Source organism: Malurus melanocephalus, unplaced genomic scaffold (assembly GCF_030028575.1).
Source record: "Malurus melanocephalus ecotype Western Australia unplaced genomic scaffold, MMel_1.1 scaffold_648, whole genome shotgun sequence".
Classification (NCBI taxonomy): Eukaryota; Metazoa; Chordata; class Aves; order Passeriformes; family Maluridae; genus Malurus; species Malurus melanocephalus.
In genome coordinates this window covers 32404-49497 of record NW_026623880.1, presented here as the reverse complement: position 1 = coordinate 49497, position 17094 = coordinate 32404, and the positions used below count along the sequence as shown (strand labels likewise).

Here is a 17094-nt window from a genome sequence, read left to right as displayed (position 1 = left end):
AGCAGCTCCACGCCAATCCCTGCCCATTCCCCCCTTACCCACGTCGGACAGCACCCGGATGCAGCTCTCCACCGAGGCTTTCTGGCTGGGCAGCAGCCACGTGCAGTGGTACACACGGAACACACCCTGCAGCAGCTGCACGAACACGGGCTGCCGAGTCTGCAACACAAACATGGCACAGTCACACTGCCCCCATCCCAGGAGGGCTCAGCTGGGGCTCCCCARCCCCTACAAACTGCTCTAACCCCCCCAGGTACCAGGGTATCTACCACAGCATCAGAACTGCATGGGCAGGGTGGGAACTGGCTGACAGGGAAACATGAAACAGGAGCTTCTGCAGCAGAAAACCTCGGTAATTGAGGCTTGACTCAGCAAAGGAAATGAGCAGTCACCTTCATCTGGTTAATCAGAGCTATCAGCAACCCTGCAACAAGGATTCCTCTTGTAGTCTTGACCAGCAGCTGACTCAAGAGGCCACAGGTAAATGGGGTTTGGCTGCGTGACAGCACAGCTCCAGAGCTGAGACTGCATCATTGCAAGCACTATGAGCTGGCTTCCAATTCCCTAAGAAACCAGCTGGGTGTTTTTTGGAGCAAGGAGTGAGTGGCAGACCCTGCAGCTGTTGAGGATCTGCCAAAATCAAGGAGAGGTTTCCACCCCTGAACTTCACAAGGTCATCTCCCACTACAGACAGGTGAGATTCTCCAACACTCCCATGCCCATGAGCTCTGCTCTTCCACCTCTGCAGCTCCTCAATGACAGTGACCAAAATTCCACTTGGTTTTGTACACTGATTACTCAACATAACTATTTAGTTTACCTGCAGAGGAAAGAGTATTTTAAAAATTTCAAACTTAGAGGGAATACCCTTGGCCCACTAGCTACAGAATGCTTCTATCAGCTAARGGAACTACAGCACAGTGCAAACACCACAGCACTTAGGAACCAGGGGAAAAATACCTCTCTTAGTCTGGCCAACAGTAAAGCCTGTTTGTGAGAGAAAAGTGTAGTTAGAGTAAAAAGCCAAATCTATTAGCTAATTAAATCTATTAGCTCAATTAAATCAAACACCACTATAAAGTGTACAAGCAGAGAAACAAAATTCAAGGCCCCAAAATTGCTAGGAGGCAAACACCCTTTATCCTCTCTGGAAACAAGCCAAACACCAAAAACCATGGCAAACAGCAGCATTCACCCAGGGCCCTGAAAATACCATGCATGTTTGGATTTAAATGACCCACATGTTGCTTTCAGATCAAGTCTGAAGACCTTTTGGTCTTAAAAAACCTTTAAGATGTTTCACTTGCTTAAACAAGGTCAATAAATTAAAATAAATAAATTTAYTCCTCATCCCTCATGTCTCCAGGTGCCCTTGGGAGGGGAAAACCTTGGGAGACAAACAATGCTCATTAAAGAGCAGCCGTGGGCAGCTCTCCTYTGCAGTGACATTTATGTTTGATTTGATTTGAACCTCGTGGTGGATGTACAAGGTGTTCCCTGAACCAGCAAGGCTGGGCCTGACTCAGGGCAGGGACAATTTGAGCCCAGCAAGCCCTGACATGAAGGTGCAGAAGGCAAGAGGAGGCTGGCAGGGGAAGGGAGGGGATCAGAAGGTGCAGCAGGAAGGGCAGAGCAGAGCAGCCACATCCCTCACCTATGGCAGCACCTCAGAGGGGAGAAAATCCCACCTGGAGCAGGGATGGACACACAGGCTGCTCATCAGAGAACCCCTGGGTACAGACAACACCACTGACAGGCAGGAAAAGGGAGAGAAACTTCTAACTTGGAGAGATGAATCTAGGACAAGACAGATCTATCAGCTGAGAAGGGAAAAGAGGTGAACCAAGTGACTTCATCCTGCTAGACAGAGGGGGAGATGGAGAAACTAAAGAAAAACTGCTGATATAACATTAGCAGATGGCTAAAATAGGATGGCAAGATGTGCTTTGAAATGCTGCATCTCAGAGATATCAGTGAAGAGCGGGGCAGCCCAGGGACCCAGCACAGAGGGAAGGGCACACAAAGTGATGGGCAACAGCACCTGAAAACACCTGAGGGGCACAGCAGCTTTTGGATTGCCCAGATTGAGCCCAGGTCAGAGCCAGGGCAGGGCTGGAGCTGTGAGAGCTGGGGATGGCACTGCAAACACCTGCCCTTGGCACACCAGGCTGCACCACACTTCACCAGCCGCCCCTTTGAACCTCCTGACCACCCCACCCACGCTCCTCCCACAGCTATTTGGGAATAAAGAACAATGTTATCTCTGTGCAAATATTAGGGCAACGTCCTGACACTGCTGTTGGGCTGTGGAAGTTTCTGCCTTCACCACTGCACAAGTGCTCCAAGCTCCTCCTTCACACTTCCCCAACCTCTGAGCAAGGCAAAAAAAAACTACTCAGTGAAACACCTGAGAGCTGCTGGATTTTTGTTCTGCATGCCTTTTTTAAAGGGTGATTTGAATCTGTCTATAAAATATGCTTTCCTTAATCAATCAYCCTTGCTYCCTCTGATGCCCATGGCAGGAGWTTGGATGGGATGGGCTTTAAGGTCCYTTCCAACCCCTTTAAGGTCCCTTCCAACCCCAACCATTCTGGGATTCTGTAACACACAGGAATTCTCTCCAAAGGACCTTGGTGGTAGCACAGAGTTGAATCCACTGATGAATTAATGTGACCCTTCAGCTTCTCCAGAAGAATATTTGTGCTCTGACCTACAAACCTTTCCATTTCTACAGCAAAACCCCCGGTCTGGTTACCAGGAGCAGTGATATATTTGCTCCCCCATGACAAGAGCTGTTTCTTTGCACTGGTCAGTGGCACCCAGGTGGAATGAACCCCTCTGGCTGGGCAGAGCTCTCCCTCTGTGTCTCTGTGCTCTCCCCACCTGCAGGGTGGTGCTCTGGTCCGAGAAGGGMGAGCTGAAGAAGGTGGTGACGATGCTCATGACGATCTCRGTCACGTATTTCTCCAGGATGGAGTCGGCGTGTTTTCTGTCACTGGTGTTGTTGCAGGCCTGCAGCACAAACCAGAGCAGGGTCAGGAGCTGGGACTGGAATTGCTCATCTCACATTGTCCTGGGTCCAGTAATTCAGTGGCACTGGGGCTCTGCATTTCCAGCACACCCCAGAGCTGCCCCTGGTTTGATGTGCAGGCACAAAGCATGGCTGAGGGGAGGAAAAAACCCACAGTGTCTTGGAGAAAAGCAAGAGCAGGACAGGGAGCACTGAGGTGTAATGATTTCGTTTGGGGAAATACTTGGAATCCCAGGCAAAAAGCCATATGGCCAAATAAACACCACGCCTGGCAAACAATCTGTCCTGACCTGCCAAAAGCTCTGAGTGCTGCTCAGGAAGGAGCTCAGAGAGCCTGGCCAGAGAAAGCAGGGCCAGGTGGCAGGACAGAAAAGGCAAAGCAGGGTGTGGAGCTTCACTCAGCTTTGGTTTGGGCCTGGTGGGTTTTATTTTTTTCTTTTAAAAAGGAAAATATTAATGTGTTCCATGGAATATGACTAATGAAATCCACAGGCAGAAGAAAAGGAGGCACATATTTGCAGGAACAGAATATTCTGGGTTCTTATTGCTTTGATGCACTGGGATGTCTTGCCYTTCCTGCTCTGGATTAAATAGGTTTTTCAGCTTTCTGAATTCAATTCCTTGATGCAGATACGTTACCCGACAGATGTCAACCAGGAAGTTCTCAAACAGCTTCCACATGTGATTACTGGTGTAAATCTCTTTCATTTCTACTTCTGTGTCCACATAGCAGTGATTCAAGAAGTTGATGTATGCTATTTTGACCTAAAAGCAGGGAAAATAATTAATAAAGAAAAAAAAACCTGAATGGTGGCATGAATGAATATAATGTCACATAAAAATTGCTCCATAAATCATTTGGAATTCTACTTCTTTCTTTTGCTTAAACACTGGTGAAATTTAATGCCATGAATGGCAAGACACCAYCCAATAAAAAACCACCAGGTTTACTGCAGACAAAACGTCAGCACAATAATAATTTCCAGAATTCTGCAGAACCATCTGTTCAAGGTTAGCAGCACATCCATAAACCTCTGTGCCTCGAGAACCCTATAAAATAACCAAGGACAGCATCCCACTGATCCCATTGCCATTTTCAGRGTAAGGAGTACAAAAGGATTTTACTGTTTTTATTTTYCTTCTCCTTGTAAATTTTTCCCTATCTTTGTTCCCCTCCCTGGTGCYGTAGTATTCTTAGTAGTTTGTAGTAATAAATCTATTTTGCAACTTAAGTTATTCAGCCTGTCTGACAATTCTCTGGAGCACATATATATCTTTCTCTCAATTATGTTATCTGAAAGCCAYAAATTTTYGTGTTAATTGGGCTTTTGCTCTCCCTTCTCCCTCTCCGGTGGGRGAAGGGAGAGAACGTCGTGGGTGCAGTGCTTTTGGCTTTCAGCACAGTCCAAACCACGACATGGTCACATCTGAAAACCTTTTAGTCTTAAAAAAAAAAAAAACCTTTAAAATGTTTCATTTGCTTAAACAAGGTCAATAAATTAAAATAAATAAATTAACTCTTCGTCCCTCTTGGCTTCCCCTCCCAAGGGCGCCTGGAGACTTGGGCAGCAGCAGCCCTGGGAGAAAAACAATCCTGGAAGGATTTTTCTGGTCCATCCAGGTGGGGTGGGCTGTCCATCCCTGGCAGCAGCAGGGAGAAGGGAGGGACTGGGGGGTCCCAGCCCAACCCAGCACACCCCAAACACATCCCAGCCTCACCTCAGGTATGCAGTCCTCGTGGGTCACCACCCTGACGATGTCATCCAGAGGGAGGAGGGAGTTGCACTTGATCTCGGTGTAGACGTTTTTGCCCTCGGTGCACACAGCCAGCAGCTCCACCAGGTGGATGTGGTACATCAGGGGGCTGTTCTCGTCCATGCGGTCCCGCTCCGAGCGCATCATCTGCACCAGAGTCTGGAAGGAGGCTCGGTCGTTGTAGAACACCAGCACGTCCTCGCCTGCATTCACCAGCTGTGGGTAAAGAGAGGGTTCATCAGAACAGAAAAGACTGGAAATCCCTGCATTCACCAGCTGTGGGTAAAGAGAGGGTTCATCAGAACAGATGAAATGAAAAACACCCCAAATCCACCAGACTGAGGGGCAGGGAGAGTGTTCATCAGCACAGAAAAGACTGGGACACCCCAAATCCACCAGATTGAGGTGCAAGGAGAGCGTTCATCAGTACAGAAAAGAGTGGGACACCCCAAATCCACCAGATTGAGGGGCAAGGAGAGTGTTCATCAGTACAGAAAAGCCTCCAGGAACACCCCCAATCCTCCATGTGTGGGGCAAGGAGAGTGTTCATCAGAACAGCAAAGACTGGAAACCCCTGCATTCACCAGCTGTGGGCAAGGAGAGCGTTCATCAACACAGAAAAGACTGGGACACCCCAAATCCACCAGACTGAGGGGCAAGGAGAGGGTTCATCAGAACAGAAAAGACTGGAAACCCCTGCATTCACCAGCTGTGGGCAAGGAGAGTGTTCATCAGAACAAAAAAGCCTGACACCCCAAATCCATCAGCTGTGGGGCAAGGAGAGCGTTCATCAGCACAGAAAAGACTGGAAACCCCTGCATTCACCAGCTGTGGGGAGGGAGAGTGTTCATCAGCACAGCTAAGACTGAGACACCCCAAATCCACCAGCTGTGGGCAAGGAGAGAGTTCATCAGCACAGAAAAGACTGGGACAACCCAAATCCATCAGCTGTGGGCAAGGAGAGTGTTCATCAGTACAGAAAAGACTGAGACACCCCAAATCCATCAGACTGAAGGGCAAGGAGAACATTCCATCAGCACAGCAAAGTCTGGGATCCCCCAGCACCCTGTGATTGGGGCTGCCCCACCCCTCCCARCAAACACCAGCCACTTTCCAAGGCCAGGGAGGGACACATTAAGCCACACGCTGAAGATTTCCATCAGCTTCACATTTGACACCTGGCTGACCACGATTTCAGAGCAGCTCAAACCTCCTGGAGCTCCAGAAGGGAAGGAGATGGAGCAAACCCAGCCCTGCTGAGCACACAGGGATCCAGGGCTGTGAAAACAGCAGGATAAAATGCAGAGAAAACCCCCAGGACAGCTGCTGACCCTGGGGAAGGCTCTTGCTGAGCATCTCACACTCAGCTGTGTGTAGAGAAGCTCATGGAGCTGGTTGTGAGCTGAACAATAAAACAGGGAAGGTTTTCCATCCGTCTCTCAGGACTGATGCTCAAAAGCCAGATTTGACAAATCTGATCCTGGGGCTCCCCCTGCTGAGGAGGCCAAACCATCCCATCAGATGTGCCAAACACATCCCATCCAATATCCCTCTCAAAGGCATTCACTCACCCTTCTTTTACCTCTCCCTTTTGTCCTGACACCCCAATTTCCCAGTTACCCACACTCCTAAGGACAGACCTTATCCTTTTCACCTTTCAGCATTCAAACAGCTGAATAAGTATATCTTGCTGAGACTATTTACCAGGGACAGGGCAAGGGGGAATGCCTTCAAACTGAAAAAGAGCAGGTTYAGATAGCAGGAAAAATATGGGTGGTGAGCACAGGGTGCCCAGAGCAGCTGTGGCTGCCCCTGGATCCCTCTGAGTGCYCAAGGCCAGGCTGGACATTGGGGCTGGGAGCAGCCTGGGACACTCAAAGGTGATTCTATGGTGGTTCTATGATTTCATTAATAATTCCCATCAAAATCCTATCATGGTTAAATTCTCCTTCTGCTTTAGTGATCTTGAAATCGAACTAATTCCCTTTGAGCCAATTTTTCTAGAGAAAGGCCCTCCTACCTCACAACCCCACATACCTGCTCTGTGCACAGGCCTGGGAAGCAACCTGTGCCATGAAAAACCAAACCCTTGCTACACCTGTGAGTCRAGAGCTCTGAAAGCTTTTGGTCACAAAAAGCCTGAGCTTCCTGGGAGCTGCAATGCTCTTTTTGCACGGTGAGAGCTGTCAGCTTCTTGGCAGTCCCCGAAGCGAGAGGATCAATTTGTCATGTTCACCAACTGCTATGTGCAAACTTCTGTTCAGACCCTGCAAATCTCGGCAGCTCTCACCTCAGCCATTACCATATCTTGGCATTTCTTAATGAATTTCCCCTCTGCCTTGACGATGGTCTGCAGGAACTTGATGTACTGAACGTTCCTGCCGTGCGTCTCGATGCAGTGGACGAAGTGCTGAACCACGCGCTCGTTGATCTCGCTGCAGAGCTGGAAGTTGTTCATGAAAATGTGCTGCATCGTCACTGCTTCCAGGATCTGAGGGAGGGCATGAAAAGAAGGGGAAAATTCAGAAAAGAAACAACCCAGCACAGCCCCAGTGAGGCCAGGGTGAAGCTGATGCTCCTGCAGGAGCTCAGCTTTCAACACCACAGCTCCCATCCCAGCCTGCTTTTCACTCCACTTCAGCCTCTTGAACTTTCTACACTGAAACAGCCCTAAACAAACATCTTGCCAACTTTTGGGGGCTGAGGAATGAAAACAAAATGTGACCTCTTCAACCGATCTTGCAACAGAGCAGCCCCAGAGGCATCACCGAGGACAATCCAGCCCCTTCTTTCACCAGAACAAAAAATAAATCACGGCCTGAGGTTATTCTTACCCCTGGGTTAAGGAACAGGTTTATGTGCTTGTGCAGCAAGGCCTGGTTCTGTTGGTTCCCAGCGCAGAAATTCTGCAGAAATTCGTGTGCAAGCTTCATTATCTCCTGCATCCGGGTGTCTTCAGCCTGGGTTGGCACAGCAGAGAACAGGGGGTTAAAGGGATCCCCAAAATTCACTCTGAGCTGAGCACAGGACGAGCCACAGCTCCAGCAAGGGAACTGTCACATCCCTCACACCTCAAAGGAAAACAAACCTCACCCAAAGCTYGCTGGGGATGAGCTGAGCCAGCCCTGAGCTCCCACAGAGTCAGAAATCAATCCCAGAACARCACTGACAGTGCTTTATTCTCTGCACTGCCATTCCACAGCCAGACCTGCCAGCACCGTGCTTCAGTCACCTCCACATTGTGCACATGGCAGCTCTGTGGCCAAAGCACACATCAGCACCTCGGGCTGCCCAGTTTGGCTGTGCTGGAGGGGAAGCTGGTGGCAATGGAAAGCTGTGACTGCMCCAGCCCAGCCCAGTTCACATTTACTGGAACCTCCACACTCCCTGATCCCTTCCAAGCACTGCTGAGGAACCAGAGCACTTCCCCTGACGTCAGTGTGGATTCACAACCCACTGATGGCAGAGGCTGCACTTTGGAAAATTACTGTCTGGTTTTGTTTTTACRGAATTCCATCTATTTCCAAGGGTGAAACCCCTTCCACACTGCCTGTCCAACACATTCATACTCAGGGGATGGAAAGGTGATGAGAAGGTGTTGAAGGGTGTTTTTGCTGCCGATTTTTTAGCAAAACATTGACGCAAGAAAGCATGAGACAACATTAATCAAAGCTACTGTGTGGCACTACTGGTTCTCAGAAACCTGTAGAGCCTGGAGCAGGGGACAGCAGTGACCAGGAAAGTTGCCTCAGGTCTGCAGTGACAAATATCTGTCCCCTGTCACTGATGGGAGCCAAGGGGTTGCCCTGGGGCTGTGCTGTGTCAGCACCTCCTGGGGCTCAGGGGGCTGCACAGATGATAAGGGTTGGCACTGGTAAAGCTGATAAAGAGCAGAAAAACCTCCCTGGAGAGCCAGTTGGGATTTATTCTCTGGGATTTAGACCTCTGAAGAGGAATTCAGGACTCTACAGCTGGGGGCAGGGTCTGCATCTGAGGGCTGCCATAAATCCTCCTGTCCCTCAGTGTCCCAGGACAGTCCCACAGCTGCCCCACAATGAGTGGCTTGATTCCTTGATTCCACCCACACAGCTTCACCTCAGGGCAGCAACTGGCACCCAGGAAAAGCCCAGAGCTGAGCCTTCATGCTGAATTAGGATTAGCACAATGGTGCACAGCTGTATGTTCAGATTTCAAACAAACAGAGCTTGTCTGAGCATGGATATTTTACAGCCTCTGTGCATGCAGTGGACAGGGAGGAGGTTCACCAGGGTTCAGAGGAGGTGTGAAAAGCTTTCCAGCACCACCCAAAGCCCCACCTTCTCGTAGGGGATCTGCAGCAGCTCCAGCACCACGGCGTGAGCCCCCATGTTCCGCAGGAGTCGCTGCTGCTGCTTCCTGCTCTTCCTCACCGAGGCCCCTTCCTGCACGCAGAGCTTGCTGAGCCGCAGCAGGATCTGCACGAGAGAGCAGCCTCAGAGCCCCGAGTCTGGCTGTCCCTGCAGAGAACGCCAGGTCCAGCCAGCAGCACCAGGGAACAGCTCATCTGACGGGGCAGAGCAGCTCCAGGCAGCCCCTCTGGACCACTCAGCTCCATCCGTGGCATCTGACTAGGGCTGCTGGACTTGCAWCATCCTTGTGGGTCCCTTCCAGCTCAGGACACCCTAAAAATCTGACATTCTACGCTCCTGCAGAGCTCAGCCATGGCAAGTGAACCCAACATCTCCACAGACACACCTCCAGCTCACACCACAGCAGCACCACAGCGTGCTCTCCATCAGCTGTTCTCTGCATTAAATATCGACAGCACAGTGGCTCTGAGTGCAAGCTACTCWGGACAGGGCAAATTAAGTGGTTCTCCCCTTGCTGACTGCCTTTGTAGTCCTTAACAATAAAAAATATTGTGTTACCATTGAAACAGCAGCACACGTCGAGTTTCTCACTAATCCCTTCTTAAGGAAAGAATACACACGTTGTGCTTTTCTATCCTGGCTTCCCATTCAAGTTGGGATTTGTTATTACTCAGCAAATAGTTTCCACAATGGCAGAGTGACTCAGACTTTCCTGGGTGCCTCCCTCTGACTGCAGCTCTGTTACTCATTTACACTTCCAGTGAACTATCAAGAAGCAAAGTTTTACCTCTTTTACTACCCGGTAGTTGTAGCTGCTAGTACTTTCAGGCTTTTGAGACTTGCTGTGACCTTCCTGAGGATAAAATCAGACAATTTATTAGTAGCTTATACTACTGTCTACATGAAGGCTAAAATTACCGTTGTAGGATAGCGCCCGCTCTCCTCCTGGGAAGGACTGTCATCCTCCAGCTCTGACAGCCTCAGAAAAATACACACAATTATCCTGTCAAGTCACATTGACCTCTAGAACACAGAATAGGGKGAGGGTGGGATGATTTCAGAGACAGCAACCTCCTGTCCTTTGCTTTGTCACATTCTGTCTCTAATCAAGTCTCCCCTCAAAAAAAAAAACAAAACCTTCCTTTTTTCTTGCTCTCTGTTATTGAACTGTCACTGCACAAGTACCAAGAGATCCCTCACAGCACCGTGTACAGGAAAAGCAACAAGTACATTACTTGTATTTACTTCCAGCTGTAAATGTTCCTAAACCAGGGACTGCTTCTTGGATTCCCTCATCCAGTCTTTCCTATTTGACTGTGATTTATATGGCAGCAGAAGATGCTCAAAGAGTTCTAAGGCAGATGTGCACCTTGGGAGAATCCTGTGTTATCAGGGACAGACAAGGCACAGCTCTCTGCTGTATTTAACCCAGTGCCAGGACTCAGAATGCACCACTGAGCAGTTCACAGCTCTGCCCTTACCCTCCTCGAGGTACTGTGGAYTGCACAAATCCCACAGCATCAGTCAGTGCCCAAAGGAGCCAGAGCAAACCCAAACCATCCCTGTTAGACCCTGCAGGTGACACCTCAGAGGCTGCTACTGGGCATCACCGGGCTCCAGCTCTCCTCTAACTCCTGCCTTAACCTGAAAGCGTAGAGAGAACCTCACCTAGGCAGTGTGCTGGGAAGATGGGCCTTGTCACAGCTCTGAMAGCAGCCACCCCCTCCAAATACCACCCAAATTCACACCAACACAGCCCAATTACCTCTTTCTTCTTGTGCTCGTTTTCACCTGGCACACTGTCCATGGGCTCATCAGGACCYTGGCCTTTGTACACCCAGAGCTCAGATTTCTCCACTATTGACCTCAGCTGGTCCAAATCTTGTTTGATCTGCTTGTAGTTGTCAACATCTTGGCTGGTAACGAGCAGTTGAACCTTTCAGGRGGACAAGGCAGCAGTTGCACAAACAGGCTGAGCTGCCATCAACACATCCAGGAGAGCAATAACTCTGTCCCAAACTCAGACATACCTGCTTGAATGCCTGAAGGACTTCTTGTCTCTGGCTGAAATGCCTGAAGAGCAGCTGCAGTGCCCCAGACACCAGGGGAGGGTAATCGTGCATGGTTAAATGCAGCAGGACTCGCAGGAACGTCCTGCCCCCGTGATCATCCAGATCCAGAGGGGTGTTCTCCTCACTGCAAACACAGCAGCAGATCACCAGCATGTCACACTGAGTGCCCCAGCCTGCTCTAGGTCCACTCAGCAGTGGCAGAAAATTATTTCTTTTAAATAAAGGGGAAACTGTACTGAAATTTTGYTGCAGCKTTGAGCTCAGATGCACTAATCCTGMACCTTGGTTTCACCCYCCAGTKCAGCCTCCCCTGAGGGCCATCCTGGATGAAGACCCCATGCACCTCATCTGTGGTTTTTAATCCAAATGGACACTACTTTGGGCTGCACAAAGCCATTTTAGGAAAACAAAGCCTGGGTAACTGTGGCAGCTGTTTCCAAGCTTTTCCCAGTCCCCACCTCACTCTGAACTGGAGTCCCCACTCCTTGGGAGCCCTCCAGCCCTCAGGCAGCACCTGTGAAGAGATACTTTCCTTCCACCAAAGATCCCCTCCGCTTGCTCCTCAATATGTTCAAAGTCTAGGGCTCCTGAGAAAATACACAAAACAAATTCATGGCATCAGAGGGGCAYAAAGATGCTTCTCCAGCCTAAACACATTTCAAATGGCAACTGGGGACCTGAAATCATCATCCCATCAGCCCCTTGAAGATTCCAGAGTCTTCCCTAACCCCCACAATTTCATTCCTTGCAAAATAACCCACCTGGCACRTTAGCTGGCATTTCTTGGCTACTGCTTCCCGTGGGGGATTCRGACATTTGGGCATTGCTTTCATCAAATTCATGTTTGAAGATACAAAGCAGGCAGGAGATCCTGTAGTCCAACCTCACATTCAAGATAAACTGATGATACAGAAGGAGGGAAAATGTTGAAATAATTTATGTATTTCCAGCACATCTACAGTTCACACACAATGCAGAGCTACCAACACAAAACATCAACTGAGCAGAGATGGGGRCTGAACTTGGAAAAGTTAATCAGGGTGGGGAGGCCCTGGCACAGCTGTGGCTGCCCTTGGATCCCTGGCAGTGCCCAAAGCCAGGTCAGATGGAGTTTGAGCACCCTGGCAAAGTGTCCCTGCCATGGCAGGGGTGCCACTGGGTGAGCTTTAAGGTCCCTTCCAACCCAAACCATTCTGGGACTCCCTGTTTCTAAGACATGCAAATGTTGCCTTAAAGATCCCCAGAACTCAGAAATATTTTCCAGGGATTTCAACAAGCGTGATGCACACACATCATCAATATTTCTGAGTAAAACATTTTGGCAGAGCTCTGGTGCCTCATTACTGTGTGATGCTGGCATCCTCACCCCATCCCCAGGAAAGGAAAGCAGCACTTSCAGCTCCATCCTGAACATGGGKACAYRGRAGCAGGACAGGAGCTGCCAGGAGCCACACAGGTCACCAGCTCAGCTGTGCCAGAGAATCCTCCAGCAGAGCAGAGAGCTCCTTCCCCGTGCTCTTCCTCTTGAGAAGGGAAGGGAGGTACCATGCCAAGAACACTCACAGCTCGCGGGGAAATCAGCTTGAATAGACCCCAGAAACAGGGAACACTGGCACACTGAAATACCCCCTGCACATGCCAGGCCACCAGAGCAGCCCTAAAACTGCACTAAAATTAGCCATGGTGCAAGGCAGGAGCGGAGCCTCCCCTGTGCTGCATCTGCTGCGAGGGAAGGGCAGAGCCTCAGCCCCCGCTCTGCCTCTCACGGGGCACGGGAGGGGAGGAACAGCATGGAATGGCACAGCACGGCATGGCACAGCTMTCCTGCTGCTCTCCTGCCTCGCCCACCAGGCTCCCACAGCACCCTGACCCCCAGCACCTCGCTGATGAGCACAAAAACCACTCCTACACTCCGAGGGGGAAGATGCACTGCAGCGCAGCAATTCTGCGTCAGCAACGAGGAAAAAACGTGTGTGAGCATCCCAAAGGCTTTGGGGTGAGCAAGTGAGAAAAGCAGGGAGATGGAAGAGAGAGAGGCTGGCTGTGATTGCTTCAAACACACATCAGGCTCTGCAGAGAGGAGTCTGGAGATGTCCCCGTTCCTTGGGGCACTTCAGATGGCTCTGGCAGCTCAGAGAAATTGGGAAGAATTTGCTTCTCCACCCAACAGGGTGGAGAACAACAGCTCTGCTTCAGGTCAGACACTTAAAACCACTGCTAAATATGCAAATGCCCACTGCAAACTCATTTCTAATAAATTCCTTCAGTAATGGCACAACATTGTCATGATCAAGCTGAGAGCCAAGGTCACCCTTATTTCAGGTTGGAGTCAGAACCATTAAAAGGCAGCAGGACATGGTTAATGCTGGGGTTAAGAGCCCCATTCTGCAGTGCTGGTACCTGGAGGATCTCRATGATCTTCAGCTTGGTGTCCATCACCAGGATGTCCTCCTTCTCGGGCTCGCTCTGCTTGACATTCCCCTCGGGGGCAGCTGCCAGGGGAGTCATGGGSAGGAACCCCCCACCCCTGAGCACCACCTGGGTCATCAGCTCCCCCACGCCGTGGATTGACCTCATCACATTGCTCCCTTCAGAGAGGAAACAGGCAGGGTTAGCGTGGGGCAACGGGGCTGTGCTAACAGGGCACGCACCGGCCAAATCCTACAAAGAGAAATGGTCTCAACATCACACATYCACATCCCGGGCTCAGGGGAGCCAGCAGAAACCCTGCAGGACCTGGAAAAACCCTCTGCCCTCTCCTCCTGCTACCACAGGGAACACTCAGAGTTACAACCAAGCCATGGGCAGAAAGGAGGAGGTTTCCAAGCACAGCATCACTGGCCAGGGATGGAGGGAATTGTCCCTCTCTGCTCTGCAGTGAGCTGGACTCACCTCCCATCCTGGAGGCAGCTTTGGTGCCCAAAATGTAATAAAGATCTAAAGGAATCAGAGAGCAYCCAAAGGAGGCTACAAAGACAGGGAAGGGACTGGAGGAGAAGTGACACGAGGAGCAGCTGAGATCACTTCAGTCTGAGGAAGAGGAGGCTGAGCTCAGACCCACCCAGGGGCTGCAGCTCCAATCTCTGCTCCCTGGGACAGGGACAGCACCCAGGGAAGGGCTGCAGCTGGGCCAGGGAGGCTCAGGATGGAGCTCAGGGAAAGGTTTTTGTGTCCCCAGAGGGTGCTGGCACTGCCCAGGCTCCCCAGGGAATGGTCCCAGAGCTCCAGGAGCGTTGGGACAGCGCTGCCAGGGATGCTCAGGGGGGAATTTGGGGTGTCTGGGCAGGGACAGGAGCTGGATCAATAATCCTGTGGGTCTCTCCAGCTCAGATGTTCTGTGAGTTCATCATTCCACCCCACAAGGACATTTTGAGGTGAACTAGAACCACCCCAGAACTTCCTGTCCTAYGTTTTCCAGCCTTACCTTTACTTTCCTCGCCTTTTGCCATCTTGGTAATAGGGAAGATGGTAGTGATGTGCACACAGTCTAATATAGCAAGGAGGATTTTGGTTAGTCTGAGGAGGTCACAGAAGTTGTAGAAACCAAAATATATCAGATTTCTGGCTAAGTTAACAACCTACCAAAATAATAATAAAAAGCCTGATTAATACTAAACATTTTGCTATCACAGTCRTCTTAACACAGAGACAAGATCAAGAACCTGGCTGAGAATCACATTTTACCACAATATCTCAGAATTGTGCAAGACTGTCTAGTTCTACATCACATCAGAAAGTTTTCAAATACTGCAATGCTGGCACTTAATGTCTGATGTCTGCAACAATGCTACAGCTACAAAATCAGACTGTATTTATCTCACTGTAAAACAGGTAAAGCAGATTAAAACTAGAGGGATWTTTTATCATTGGTACAGGTAATTTTTATCATTGTCCTACAAAAAATGTATCACAAATAATAAAGCTGAACTCTGTAACTTCCAAGTTATAAAGCTTCCCCACRAGTCCACCCCATAAAGATCCACATAAAAATATCACATGCAGGGCAATTATTTACTGTAGCCCCATGAMCTGAAGTGCATTACCTCAACTATATCTTTTAACAGAATTTCACATCTTTTCTCAAATTAATGGTTATTTATTGCATGGATTTGCTACATTTTATTTGCACAGACTATTTTAAGAGGTCAGTAAGTCACAGGACACTTTTTCTCTCGGTGAGCATCGCTCCAAGCTCTGGAGATTCTCAGTGTGTGCAGGCAGTGTTTTGTTTTTCAGATATTTATTCCAGCAGAGCCTGGCTTTGCAATAACACTGAGAGCACAGACAGGAACCAAGGCTGCTGCAAACCTCAGACAAATTCACKTTCATTAATTGTATTTCAAGAGCCATCACTGCAAACTCACAAATTTCAGTGGGGTTTACTTGCACGAGGAGAAATGAGCCTGCTGAGGCTCAGCACTCACTAATTACACTCACTAATTATTGCCAAACTACCTGGTGCTGAAAAAGGAACCAACATTACACAAAAAAAAAAGGAAAGGATAAAATCAGAACTGGATAACTACCTCAAAAGTGAGCTTATTTTTCTCTTTATCAGAGAAAGGGAACCTCTGACACACCACATCTCTTAAATATTCCTCTACAAATTCCATTGTTTGTGCAAATCTCTCCTTAATTTCATCTTTGGAAGTTCCACTGCTATCATAGCTGAAGAGGGGAAAAAAAAAAGAACAAAACAAAAAAAAGAAAACAAAACAAAACTTAGCATGCAAATACACAGGGCTCCTTTTCCCCCCAGCACAATTTTCCATTGGTTTGTCAAAATCTAAGAAAAGCTAAAGGCTGGTAAATAATTTATCCAAATGAGGGAGTCGAGACACTGACACCAGAATTTCCTGGCTTTTTTTCTTTCATCCCATACGCTCATTAGGTACTATTTTAACATGTCCGAGGAAAACAATAAAAAAAGAGTTTTGTTCCAAAAAAATAGAAAAAGCAAAGCTCAATATCTGAGTGGAAACAATGACAAGGGATGTGCARCACTGAGGAGAACGGGTGGCCAAGGGAGGCTGACTGGGGATGGTATTTTTCCTCCAAATAAAACCAATTTATATGCAAAGCAGGTATTAATTTTTAATATCAACTCCAGGGTTTTATTCTCAGTWTGTGCAGAATGACTTGGAGAAGGACAATCCCACCACATTCCATRAAATAGTTTTGCTTCCTGTTTGATCACTGGTGAGCCTCTGCCAGAGCTGAAACCATTTGATTTCATATTTTGGCCTTTAAATTTGATTTATTATCTATTGCATCTCTCTCAGCAGAGAAAACCAGGCTGGCAAAGAGAGAAATACAGGAAACCACTGAACACCAGCATTAGCATTGACAAGACTTAAATTCCTAGCACAACATCAATTTTAGGTGTTCTTTTCTCCAACTGAAAAACAACGAGCTCTGGACAGTTGAGTACTATACATTTGAAATTATTAATTATAGAGAGTTGATACAACTGTCAGGATACTCGTGCCTGGTCTAGCTGTGGTTTTGTGTAGGTTTTTCAGCACTGTGACAGAGGATTTTCCACTGGGAGTTAAGGAACACAYGCCCTTGTTTGAGAATATTCCCTGTTGTTTCTGCTGCTGGTGGGGAGCTCCCAACAGGACAATCTGCCCTGAGGTGTGACAGGAAATAGGCTCAAGTTGGGGAAGTTTGGAGAGATTTTGAGAGGTTTTAGGGAAGATGTTCTCAGTGAAACAGTGGTCAAGCCCTGGAACAGGGGCCCAGGGCAGTGCTGGAAGCTCCATCCCTGAAGAGTTCCAAAGAGGTGTGGATGTGGCACTGGGGACATGGCACAGTGGGGATGTGCTGGTGGCACTGGGGACATGGCTCAGTGGGGATGTGCTGGTGGCACTGGGGACATGGCACA

General features: G+C 48.9%; 1 protein-coding gene across 1 annotated transcript in view; it reads right to left on the bottom strand.

Annotated features, from left to right (window-relative positions):
* Positions 1–17094, bottom strand: part of ITPR1 (inositol 1,4,5-trisphosphate receptor type 1) — a gene marked incomplete at its 5' end in the record, with an annotated part of 113929 nt that overhangs the window by 77271 nt on the left and 19564 nt on the right. The window contains 15 exons of the mRNA XM_057383646.1: positions 39–159; positions 2884–3012; positions 3671–3796; positions 4751–5002; positions 7077–7277; positions 7621–7746; positions 9103–9240; positions 9923–9988; positions 10901–11071; positions 11166–11327; positions 11736–11794; positions 11969–12107; positions 13608–13795; positions 14632–14785; positions 15734–15875. Coding sequence (XP_057239629.1) covers positions 39–159; positions 2884–3012; positions 3671–3796; positions 4751–5002; positions 7077–7277; positions 7621–7746; positions 9103–9240; positions 9923–9988; positions 10901–11071; positions 11166–11327; positions 11736–11794; positions 11969–12107; positions 13608–13795; positions 14632–14785; positions 15734–15875 — 2174 coding nt within the window. The remainder of the gene's footprint in view (positions 1–38; positions 160–2883; positions 3013–3670; positions 3797–4750; positions 5003–7076; positions 7278–7620; positions 7747–9102; positions 9241–9922; positions 9989–10900; positions 11072–11165; positions 11328–11735; positions 11795–11968; positions 12108–13607; positions 13796–14631; positions 14786–15733; positions 15876–17094) is intronic.